The 12,979-nt window shown below is 51.2% G+C and overlaps 1 protein-coding gene across 1 annotated transcript; it reads right to left on the reverse strand.

Annotated features, from left to right (window-relative positions):
- Positions 1 to 9,923: 9,923 nt before the first annotated feature.
- Positions 9,924 to 12,979, reverse strand: ETH_00021925 (uncharacterized protein; the record flags this gene model as incomplete). Its single annotated transcript, XM_013373264.1, has 4 exons — positions 9,924 to 11,612; positions 11,746 to 11,821; positions 12,009 to 12,205; positions 12,548 to 12,979. 4 exons carry the CDS (start codon positions 12,977 to 12,979, stop codon positions 9,924 to 9,926), a joined length of 2,394 nt encoding a protein of 797 aa, XP_013228718.1.

Below are 12,979 nucleotides of genomic sequence, written 5' to 3' on the forward strand. Positions count from 1 at the left end.
TTACGTCCCTGCCGCAGCAGCTGCTGCTGCGTTGCACGACGAGTTCATGTACCCGCTGCTGCAGTAGCGCCTCCTAGAATCGTTGCTCGTCCTGTCAAGCCTGCTGCAGCCACTACGACTGCTACTACGGCCGCTACTTGTGTAGTGGCTGCCACGTGTGCTGCGGCAGGCCAGGAAGTACAAGCGGCTGCAGTCGCTGCCTGGGTCACTGCGGCAGCCGCTGCAAATGTTGCCTCGGTGTGAGGCCTTTTGGGCTCTGAATATGGGAGAGATGAGTGGATGGAAGGCTCAACACGACCACCAGCCCAGTGGACCAGTCAGTGTGGGGCCCGCAAGCTTCACCCCAGACGAGAAGCTCCTGTGTACGGAGGACTCTCGGCCACGGAGACTGCCATGAGCACCCAGTATACGGACACTTAGCCACGTTATATTGAATTCGGCGGGTTTCTAGCCTCAGGAGCTAAACAGATAAAATCCCGCCCCGACCAAATTAGTAGTTGTCTATCTGTCCTACGATGTACCTCCGATATGGGCCCCTTTGCAAAGAAACGTTAGCGGTGGGGAGTCCTCCTCTCCTTGAGTTAGCAGAGGGACGAAGGACCACCCTCAAGCAACAAAAATAAACAAACTCTGGGGACGGAGCCTTAAAAGGCCCCTACAACGAAGTAGAAAAGAGAGCCGTCCGGTGGGAACGGATCGCGCTGCGAAAGCCTCGAGGCAGCCTGCTGCTGCTGCAGCACACGGGCAGCTGCAGGCGGGGTGCTGCTGCTGCTGCAGCTGCTGCCTGCGCACCGCTACAGCTGCTGCAGCGCAACAGCTCAAAATCTGGTGGGCATTCGGGCCCCAAATTTTTCCCGTTAGGCTTCCACAGGAGAAAATAAACGGCTCCTGCAAAAAAGAAGCACTTTGTCATCAATTCACAGCAAAAAGCCACAATAGCAGGCCGACCTGCTGCTGGTGCTGCTGCTGCTGCCTGCTGCCGTCGCTGCTGCTCACCCCGCGCTTCCTCTGCTGCTGCACTCACGCGGCGTTGCCGGTAGTTGGGTGCGGCAGAGGGGGAAGTGAGCATTGTCAGAATTTATTCCATCTATTGAAGTTCAATATATACACAAAACGTATTTTTTTACAAAAAAATGTCAACACTAGTTGATGCGAAAGGCGCGACAACTGCGCAGAAGGTCCGACCCTTGGCTGCCGTTCGGTGTCCTGCGGAGCATAGGTATACATTGTGTGGTTAGATCAAGCGGGTAGGATTCTGAGCGTTGCTTAGTCTAAATCCGCAGATCACGCACTTGTAAAAGAAAATTAGGTTTTTTTAAGGGATGTTGTTGAGAAAGGATGCAGCTGACACGCCGTCCATGGCATGGCAGAACTCGCCTTCTTTTAGGGGGGTGAGGCGCACAGCAGAACTTACCCGAAGTTTTTGTGCATATGGAGTGACATTCGGCACTGTGAGGGGTCACACACGACAGCATTGGATACGGGCAGCACTGAGGAAGGTGACGGGAGCTCGCTGGAAACAACAAGCCGTTGGGCCTTACGAGGGGGGGCGGGGCCGGAGGGGGACAGCAGGGGAATGCTGTAGCCTCTTCGAGTGCATGCCGCAACGGGAATGTGGTTCCTGCCTCAGTCATAGCCGTGTTGAGCTGCTCAAACATCTCATGCACCTTTGTTGAATCATGAAAAACTCCGTTCCTTCAATGCCGGCGCCTAGGGCAGATGCCACCACGATAGCCACTTCTACTTCAAGGGAAGGCTTCCAGCTCTCTGCATATGATGCGAGAAACTGCAAAATGGGTCAGTGCTTCATGTGCGATTTTTTATGCATCATTGCTTGGCCAGCATTTCCCTATAATCAGGCACAGTTTAGCCTTTCTGAGGGTCTATACAGTGGTGCATTGTAGCTCTGTATTGTGAATACAGGGTCGGATGTGCAGTCTTCCTTAAGTGCTCTCACTTTTTGACGCGAAATTCTGTTCTGAGATAGCAAATGCTTTAAATTAGGAGCAAGAAAGCGGGTGAATTAGACTTGTACAAAGTGAAAGATACACGCCAGAGTAGAAGTTTGTTCTGGTTCATACTAAAAACGAAAGGTTTGTTTGAAGACTTTCCGGCCATACTTCAGTGCAGTTTTTCAGCTTGCATATGCTTCAACAGACCAAAAAACTCGGGCGCACAAACGACGCCTCACCGCGAGTAGACGCTTCTGCTCCGCTATGCCCAATAAATGCCATACCTGTAGTGCCGGGCACTACAATTGACCTTCGTCGCCACCCCTCGAGGCTTAGTAACGCAAAAGGGCATGAATAATATAAAATATTTTAAGGCATAAGGCACCATTGGATATTAGGAAATCATAAAAGGGAATAGAGTGCTCGCTAGCCAGCACCGGGTATGGGGCTGGATGCGAGGTTGGTGCCGTGACTCAGGCACTGACCCTCAGCGAGGGTCAACAGTCAGTTCTATTATTTTGGGTTTTTCTTACCTCTCAATAATATGAACTCAGTTGTATATGGCCATTTAGGGTATACAGCAGTAGTTGCAGAGTGTGCACTTAGTCAGACTAGCCCAGGGACCATACGTAGTAACAGTGTAGGCCAGCTGTTCACTACAATACCTGTCGTCTTTGTTGCGTAGAGTAGCACAGACGTGATTGAGTAAAGCCGGTATGCATTGTTGATTAGGCTGGTACCAGTGGCTCTTGGGAAGTGGCACGCAGTGGCACGGAGCGACAGTTAATAGTTACTGCTTACCTGTGCTATCCTAAGCGGGGTACCAGTGGCGGAAACGTGGACGCATAATTAGCGAGATGTCACTCACACAGCTTTGGGCGTACACACAGGTTTTTATGACTGTACAAAAAAATATGAAGCTTAATTTGTATAATAGAGTTTCTCTGTGAGCTTTGAGTTTGTCACCAGTGGGTATTCAGTGAGACAGAAAATTCTTGCGTAGCTCTGGATCCTAATCGCCTCTTTGACAATTCGTTAATCGTCAGATGGAGACTCAACCTACTCTCTATTCTAACGATTGAATCTGGTAGTCATCTGATCTTCTGTTTGCATTAAGAAGAATAAGCTTTATGTGTCTCCGTGTTCGTTAAATGGCTTTTTCTCCCCATCTTGTTCTGGCTAGCTGAGTCCGCCCACAGCGGTTACCCAATAACAACAGTCAGCAATGGTCTTCAGTATAGCTACTCTGATACAGTGTTAGTCTATCTCGTGGATGCTTCTGGTTTTTCTACCACAGCTAAGTCCCTTTCACGCGTTTATTACTTCCGTTTGGTACGTCAAACCACATGTTCTGGACTATGTGACCTTGAAATCCATTTCTGGGCTGCATTTTAGTGCTGCGCACTGAACTCCTGCCCACGGTGACTCCTTAGTTCAAGCACCCTGCACCTAGGTGTTACGTGTAAGCGTTCGGTGAGCAAACTGCGCTGTCCTGCCAGTGCCGTACACTCCGAAGACGCAACTATCGCTCTTGCTGTGCACATAAACCTCTGCAAATGCTGCTGAATACCTGAGTAGCTCCAACTTCACAGAATTGCCACCATCAGTCAGTTTCCTACGCTGGTTAGGCCTCAGACTACTCTTTGCTCAGCATCGGAGCGTTTTCATTGATTTGCGAAGATTTCCACTTTCTTGTAGCCTGGATGAGTGTCAGTCTAAGCGCTTTTTCGTGGACGCGCTCAGAGACACTCCTGGAGCTACCGGATTTCTTCGCGCCGAGCTCACGTGTACCAGACAAAGGTCTAGTTATAGGTGGCTCTGAGTAAGCGGGCTCTCCGTAAACGGGATCAACAGGAATTATGTTTTGCTTGAGTCATCCCGGCCATGTTAGGGCATGCATTCCAAGGCAGGGTGCCCTGCCTTGGAATGCATGCGAGACGCGACACCGGCTGGGGCCAAATGTTCTTCACTGGACCCCAATGGGTTAAACTATGATTCGCCAATAAGGCCTAGCTGGGACATTTTACGTACATGTATCTGCAGTCTCAAACGGATAGTATTTTGGGTGTGGGATGCTGACAGTTGGAGCGTGCTGATTCGGGCTTTTGCAGGGCGTGCGGGCGGCACCTGCCGCCCGCTGTCTTCCATACCCTCAAGACTTCCAGCCAATGGGATTATTGACAACAGAAATTGCGTTTGCTTCCCCACAGATGGTCCACGCAAATAAGGGCTTGGAGCAGAAGCTCCTTCGAGCTTTTGCATCCCATTTCGGCCTATGTAGTCAAGGCATTGTCACTAAGAAAAGCAGTTTGGCACTTCGGCCAATACCATCATCAGCTGGCACAAAGGCAAGCTATTTTTAGAAGGCTTTATCCAAATTTCCTTCTGCCGCTCTTTCCATCATGCAAGCTGTACTGTTGAGTATCTGGATGGGATGGCTGTAGTGCACAGGGACTACAATAGGGCTTGCTGGTGACCAGTAGAAGATAGCTAGCTGGGGACCTAAAAGGGGTCGCAACACTGGAGGAGGACAGGACCCTCCTACTAGGATCAAAGTAAGGCAATTTGTCTGCGAATTAACATGCATACACTAGAGATGCCTGAAAATGCGTTGAGACTGGGGCTGCCGATAGCGCCGGCACCAGTGCAGGCCTCCTCCCCACAGGGCCTAGGAGGCGAGCACACCGAGTGGGGCGGATTTGAAGAAAACATATTTTGGGTAAACAAAGAATAAATATATCTCGTTATATATGGGCTACTGTTTCAAGGAAATGGGTCGACGTTAGGTGCCGATCATAGGCCCCTGCTCAAGGGGGCAGGTAGCAGCGTAGTCGCTGTGCACTACAACAATGGCTGATTCGCATCGCTGCTAGGACTCTATGTAGAGATGTACGCTCCAGTCGCCCACTAGCGGATGGCTAAAAGGTTCTTCAGCAACGCATTTCGAAAGCATAAAGGTAGTTTTGAGAAAGGCAGGGACATGACAGGTGAACGCGGTTGGCCGTGTCCATGCTACGTTAACAGTGCCTGAGATGAATTAATTTCTCTCCTCGTGTCGTTTGCAATGCGCATAATTCAGTTCTTGTGCGTTGAGGTCTCCAATTGTACCTTAGATCTCAAAATATATTTGTAGGCCTCTTCGAACGAGGTCTTCTCGAGCTTCACAAAGTGCAAGGCTTCGTTGTGAAGCTATAGCTTTACTAGCGGGTTTCTGTTTCCCCTTGATTTTCTCTTACGCCCACATTAGCACATTTGGGCGGACTGCGTGTTAGCCCAGTCCACTGAACAAAGCTTTCTATCTCCGATAAATTTCTCTAGAGTTTGCACGGTTGATTGCAACGCACTTCATATAGTCTCAGTGTTCCGTTTGTGTCCAATTTATTGCCACCTTCTCACATCTTGTGCGCAGTTCGAGGCAAACCTGGTACGCTGCAAGTCTCCCCAAGAGCGGCTCAATGACTAAGTTAAAAGGGCTTGAATTGATCGAGCAGCCTTTCTTGGATCCCGTTCTACTATGAATGCTGCTAGGGTCTCTCGTTGGAAGGATGAAGACTATCTGTTCCGCTTGAGATTGGTAATGTTCTCACGAGCACGCTTTTCTACGTGTTGAGCATTCAAAAGAATAAGTTTGTGCGCATGAGCAATAGTCGCAACTGGGTCCTTCAGGTTGAAATATATCTCATACATGGTATATTTTGAGGACCCAACTTCAACGAGGCGAAGGTAACAAGGCACACCACCCACCGGCCAGCAACATATACCGCATGATGTGTCTAAAATGCAAAAGTAAGGCTCACTTAGCCGAACACTGGCTTTCAAGAGAAACAAAGGGTAGTATGTTGGACGAAGTCTGCTACGCCCATGTTAGCACGGACTACAGAAGCCCTGGTCCTCCTCTCTCCCCAAGCTTGTGCCTCAGTTTATGAAAGATGCCCCATCTTCCGCGAGCCTTAGACTGCTACAGCTTCGCGAGATGGTGAAAGCACCAGGGTTGACTCCCGCCACCACTCAGCTTTTTGGTTTCGAATCGCTTTTTGTTGCGGGTCTGTATTTAAGGTATATGATGAGTCTGTGTTCCACAATTTCTCCGATTCCTTGCTTAGGTGCTGTACAATCACCACAATCACGTGAACTAGGCATGGCGGCCAGAAGAAAACCTGCTTCGCCCTGAGGTAACAATACTACTGGCTAACAATGTGTCCGTACACTCACACGTGGAGTACTGCGTTCATTGTTATACCTCCGAATCAGTCAGTCGGAAGCTTGCAGGACCCCTACAGCAGCCATGTCCCATCGCCAGACTCGAAGAACATGCCAGCAGATGCTGATACTGTTGTTATTCTTGTTGATTGTCTCATTCGAAATTGTGGGTTTCTGAAGTGCCGATCCCTGTTAAAGACCCTCTTTACTGCCAGCGAATCTGCATCAGGCTTAAATTCAAACGCACAAACTCCTCAGCTTATCACCACCAAAGCAGTGGATCAAGCGAGCACACCAACCATACCCTAGGGCAGATTGCATCACGTTTAAATCTAGTCTAACAACAAAACGTGGGAATGCTCCCTACCCGCTGTCGGATGCGCAGACATACGAGACATACGATCAGCCACTCTCCGTTCGAACTCGTTCTCTTTCCAGCCGTGCTACTTGTGGCATTGCCCGCTCGCGATCCACACATGGTCGCGAGTGAAACAGCCCTTTTTTGAGTTCCAGCACCGGTTGTAGTTGGAAGCCCAACTGATTCTCGAGCACGGATGACTATATCAAGAAATGTTGGAGGGCTTCCCGGAGGAGCATGCTATGTCGGATCTTGCTCAGCATCTCACTGCCATGTTCTATTACGAGCATGTTAGCGTTGCATGCGTTGACTCCAAAAGTCAACTGCCACTGCCTTACGCGACGTCTCTTACACTCTGCATAACGCTGTCCTTCCATCGCTAGTTGCATAGCTTCCGTTGCGCACCCCTTTTCGTCTGCCTGTGCAGTGCCTTCGTTCCACTCTTTTGACGGATTTAATACTGAATCGGTGTCTTTGATGAGTAGAAATAGGCATGAGCTATGTGAGCAGAATAAGAAGACGCACATAGGACCAAGCTGCAACTAATGATACAATGGCAGAGCCGAAATTTCTAAATTTCTGCCGCGGCCGTTATGGAATGGATCTGCATTGTCCATAAGAGAGCGTCTTTAGTCAGTCACGAATCATTGGTCCAAGGACGGTGCGCGTTGAGACCCCATAATTTTCAGGAGACCCACCTCTGGGCCAGTGGATGGGAAGACTGACGCACCAAACAAATCAAGAAAGCAAGTAATTTACTGCATCAGGAGCAAGCAAGCCTGATTTGGAATAAATCCCACCCTGCTAGGTCTACACCGCGGCTCTGCAAGGAGATGATGCCTGTGCGGCAGAGGAACCGCTTGAGTGAAAGTGCAGCATTGGCGGTGGAAAAGAGAGAAGCGAGCCCGCTGCAAATTTTTAAAGGCCTGCATCTGACGAGAAGCTGGAAACCGAACTGATACTCTACACGCGCCAGCCTAGCCATTACTGTCTAATTCGGGTGTATATGGGCCCTCAAGTGAGTTCAGGCGAGAGGCGAAGTCTCCAGGTCAGTGCATTTTTGCTAGCAGAGATGACGTAGTGTAAAACAGACATTTATTGAAAAAAGTAAGGGCAAAGCAGCTACAGTAGCAATTTGTTTCACTGAAATTCGCATGTCTTTGCAAGTTTGTACATGTAAAATCTTCAGTGATGAAGCTGGCAGCACAACACGCACATTTTTCTTGAAGCCCGAGTCAATCGCCTTTGCCTTCTTAGCAGAGGCAGCAAGGAGGTCTAGAATCCCTCTGAAAAAGTGTGAAGGGTTTCAATTCGTCGGTCTAACTGCTGGCAGGTAAAGCGTTCCTCCAGCTCAGTGAGCCGGACTGGATGCTCTTGCCTCTTTGATTTCCCTTCTTCAGCGAGCAGTTGCTCCGTACGCTTCTCCCTTTCTTTCGGACAAAGCGCTTGAAGCTTTCGTGCTGACTTTTTGAGGACACCGATGAGGCGACACGTGCAGCGCTTTTCAGTGGGGCTGCGGGCTGTGCTGTGGACCATCTGGAGTCTCTTTTCCACTAGACTCTGGCCAAATCAACTAAGCACCTTACTTCTGAGTAGCGCACGAAAGCACCTGTGGAACAGCTGGTTCAGCAACCTCCAGCCGGCCACGCTTATTATATGCTTGGGATACTTCCGGCTCAATAAATTAGGGCCCATAAAATGCTCACGCCTCCATCAATTCTTATGTCGGTAAAATGTTTATCTTGAAGGCTTATGTAGATTTCCCATGCTTCCGGGGTTATTGGCGTCGCAAATAGTCAACCTCCATAATCGCATGCTCCAGCGTCCACGGTAGGGACCCTCGTCGGCAGTCGAATGGAGAAGGATCTCCAGCGGTTTATCAGCTGACCGCGGGAGATTAGAGGTGCTGCATTGTCGTCCCGTTCGCTATGCCATTCCTGCCACTCCAATCTCAGCCATACATTATTTAAATTGCCTGCGGGATATTACTGAATACTTGTTTTGTACGTGTCTGCGGTGAAGCCTCCCCCCTGTGCATGCGTTTATCACCTGACAGCTACGGTTCGCTTCCTACAACAGTGAAAGACACAAGCTTACCGAGTTCCAATACTGAATTTAAAGCTCAAAAGTGTGGAAATGAAACATATCATAATCTAGCACTTTCTGGATGCCTTCACGCGATTGCTCGCAAGTGCACGGCAACTTCAGATCCATTGCCCGCAAAAGGGGGAGTACCCCACACTGTGAAAAAGGGCGTATCCCAGACCAACGGCAGCAAAACTAGAAACGAGTGGGCTGCTTAAACTCACAATCCACGTATTGAGTTACGTGTGGCTGTCTTAACTCGCAAGCACATTGGCACACCCCTGTGGCAAAAAGTGTGTTCTGCTCAAATCAGTTGTTTGACCTTCATAAACTATACTGAGCTGCAGATGCTGCAAGAGCGAACAACCGTTAACCCAAAATAAGTCAGAGTCCGCACAGAAAGTGAGCACTGCATGTTTTGTCCTTAGATCTTTCCCACGGACTCGAAGATTCTGTACAGCACTTCCACTCCATTGAAGCGACTTCCTCATGGGCCTACAGAATTCTCTGTCCCACTTGCAGATCACTTGGTCTGCCTAGGAATCTTCAAATGCAAGAACGCTTAGTCGAGTGTGCTCAGTGACCCGAGCCACTCCGCTTGTACTTTCGAACCTCAGCACGGTCAAGAGAGATATGCTCTATTTCAGCTAAGGAGCCTACTCGTGCAAATATGACTAGACGACCATGCGGAACGTTACGTGTGGAACGTATGGAAGAAAAAATTACAGTCCAATGCATTCAGGCAGCTACGGCTTTTAACGTGGCAGCCCGCGCGGTTTAGAGCAAGATTGCGGTGCTGATGTATCCTGTACGTTTTCAAGCCCTTGGTCACAATTGCACGCTGGCTTGAGGCCCCACTGCCCGTCAGAGAACCCAAGTCCGTGGCCAATGACGGCAAAACTAAAAACAAAATTATATTTACAATTCAAGCCCAACCACTGCAGGGCAAATGTGCACGTCCCACATCCGTGAAAATACATTCCAGCAAAGCTAATCAAGTTAGAAAAATCAATGTGGCGCCTGAATAGTTGAGGCCTGACACAGCCTTCCCTGGCACCTGCTGCTGCCGCTGTTGCGGGTGCTGCTGCTACTGCTGCGGCCCCGCAGTCAAGACGCGAGCTGCAGCCTGCCGTTCGCTTCAGGCCAGGCACAGACGTAAAAAACCATCCAAGACAACAGACAAAAGAAATGTATGATCGGCCCAAATGAAGGCAAGAGGGACTTAAAAAAGACAGAGAGGAGGGCAATTGGCCCCGCCTCAAGTGCCCCTCGCTGTCGCCTCTCGGCAACAAACAACCAAATACAAGGCATTGCTAACCCAGTCAACCTTACTCCGCCTCCGCTGCCACGTTAAACAATTGGGGACCAGAAAAAAGAATTGAACAAGGGCTTTCCTCGCTCGTCTGAAATATACGACTGCAGTCAGGGGCTTTCAAAGGCACGGGGCGGCTACCGCCCGCCACGCCAACAGATACTACAGATGTCAGCTGAACTCCATCCTCTCGCGCTCCTCCCGCACAAACGATGTCTAGTGTATTCTCATGCTGATGCTGCTTTTCCTGCTGCTGCAACGCCTCATCGGCGGAACCCTGAAGTCCCTGTTGCGGAAGCAGCAGCAAACTGTCCGATATGGGAGTGTCCACAAAAGTCGCATCAGTCGTGAGCGTTGCAGATGTCCCTTCGTGCTGCTGCTGCAGCTGCTGCTGCATTTCACTGTTGCTGCTCCAGCACGCGTCTGCTTGATCCCAAAGGGACAAAATTCTCTCCGGTTCCCACGCAGGATACTGCTGTTGCTGTTGTTGATGCGGGTGCTGTGCGCCGTAGGATGCATCCTTGGACGCCCTCTGCTGCTGCTGCTGCAGTGGCTGGAGCAAAGGGTTCGCAGAATCTAGGCCGAGCGCTCTGTCAAATGCCGTCGAAGGGTCCTGGGTCAGCGGGTGCAGGTGCTGCTGCTCCTGCTGATGCCAAACAGCCTCCTGTAGCGTCGCAGGAGCCGTCTGTTGCTGCTGCAAGAGCAGCATTGTGTCCTCGGCAATGCTGGCCTGCTGTGGAAGGAGATGTGGAAGGTTCCCACTCAGCGGCTGGTGTGGTAGCTGCTGTTGCTGCTGCTGCTGCCGCTGCTGCTGTTGTAAGCCATCCCATGCCATCCGCTGCGGGCGTGGCATCCACGAATATATCTGATGAGCCGTCTGCACCTGCTGCTGCTGTAGCGTTTTGCGCCTGTGCGTTCCTTGTGTTGTTGTCTGCTGTTGCTGCGACTGTAGGTCCTTCTGGTTGAACCGTCCCTGCCGTTGTGAGTGGATCAGCAGCAATTGCTGTTGCTGTTGCTGTTGCTGTTGCTGCTGCTGCCTCAGCTGTCGCTGCACAGCCTTTGGTAGCTTCCGGTTTACGGGAACGAGGGGAGCAGCTTTCTGTCCCGACAAATGGCGCTGCTGCGCCACAACTCTGCCATGCTGCCCCAAAAGTCGTCCTTGTTGCTGTTGCTGCTCCCGCCCAGCGATGCCCGGAGACTGCGCCGGATAATCTGGACAAAGAGCCCCCCTGTCAAAAGCCCATGAGGCGCCCACTGCCGCCTGGGTTGCTGCATGCCCTGCGAGGAAATTGGAAAGCGTCTTCTGTTGCTGCTGCCCACGATTCACCTGCGGATCATCATCATCGACACTTCGGCGACTTCGGTGGACCTCTGAGGGATCCGTGTTTAGCTGTTTCGTATCCTTTGCTATACCGTCAGCTGCCGGTACCGCCGCTGGGGCTCCAGCTGTTCCTGGAATTGAGAAGGGGGAGTGACACGGGGCTGGCGACGAGGTGCAAGTGCTGTTGCCGCTACTGTTGCTGTTCCCGGAAGAACTGCCCAAGCTGCTTCTGCTGCTCACTTCGCCTTCCGCGAGCTCGGCAAGCCGACCCAGTCCGCATGAAGCAGAAGCAGAAGAACTAGCAACAGTAACTGGACTTGTTAGCTCCTTCTTATGGGAGCCCACTTGGGTCACTGCGACTCCTCGCATTTCCTCAGGTCCATGCTGCAGCAAAAAATCGACATAATTCGATAGCCCCTAGCCCAAAACCCCCCGCAGCAAGGCACGGTGGTGGTCTTACTGCTACAGCTCCTAAAAATGAGTCTGCTGCTTCCGCTGCAAGCTACCAGCGACTTACTGCATGCCGACACAAGTTGCCCACAGCACAGCGGCCCAACTGCCACTTGACGCAAAGCGCCGTCTTGTATACCTCACTGCAAGCAGATAACAAAATACGGAAATGCAAAGAAGCTGCAAATACTGAGCAACATAAGTTCACTCTGCGTGCAGCTGAAGCACAAGCACAAAAGCATATTACACTAACAACATCCGCACCTGCACCTAAATACACAAGAGGCATTAATTAGGCAGGAGCAAGGATACGAAAAGTCAGTCACCCACCCAGTGGCCCTAAGTTCTTGAGGCTGGTGAGCGTAGGAGCAGTCTCGGTTTATGCAACGGCCTAGCTGCTTCAGCCTGGGGCAGAGAGATGTCCTGCGGAGGTCTGGAGTTGCCCGGAGTTCCATAGTGTTGTGCGCGAATTGGCAGCTAGGGCCTCTGTCACAGCGGCCTCGTGAAAACCACGGGCACATTTTCGTCTGCAAAATTCACAAAAGCAGCAACAAAAACGCATGCGGCCCGGGCTTGAGCTCCAGAAATTCAAGACACCTGTAGAAGTACGCTACGAAGGCCAGTACCCGATGGCGCCAATTAGCGCAGCTGCTCCAAGACACCCGCGAGTGGTTGCAAAGCGAACTGCCAGCAGTTATTTCTGCCACTCCAAATGCACAAAGCGCTGCCGTCATGTCTGGGGAAGGCCCTTAAGCTCGTCCTGGGCCAAATTCAAGGAAGACAAGGCAAATGCCCTTGCACACCCCTCACCAAAAACTACACATGGTTGGGCCACCAAAGCAAACCAAAGAGCGCGATGCTGAGCTCACCTTATAAAACTGTTGCTTTCGCTGCAGCAAAGACGAGGTCTTGGCAGCCAGCGCAGAGCGCCCGGAAAGGTTAGAAGCTCCCTGAGACCCTTGGCTCCGCTGGAGAAGGTCAGGGGGCTGCTGCGTACCTTGCCGGGAAGGCAGCGGACGCAGAGAAGCAACAGATGTTGCCCCTCCCGAGTCCTCCACTTCCAACGGGTGCCGCTGGTGCGGCGCCCTGTTCGCCTCGTCGGTAGCAGGTAACCTCTCCTGCCAATGCTGTTGTTGCTCCTCTTTGTGCTGATGCTGCTCCTGGCCACCATCTTGCGTGGGAGGACTCTCCGCACGCTGTGGTGAGTGGGCGCCCCTCGGAGAACGGCAAGATGTCATTGTTGGGACGCTGTTGCCACTGCCGCTGAAACAGTTGCCATTATTTGGTGTTACGGCTGCCAT

This window comes from Eimeria tenella, genomic scaffold, assembly GCF_000499545.2.
Source record: "Eimeria tenella Houghton genomic scaffold, Eth_scaff128, whole genome shotgun sequence".
In the NCBI taxonomy this organism is placed as follows: domain Eukaryota; phylum Apicomplexa; class Conoidasida; order Eucoccidiorida; family Eimeriidae; genus Eimeria; species Eimeria tenella.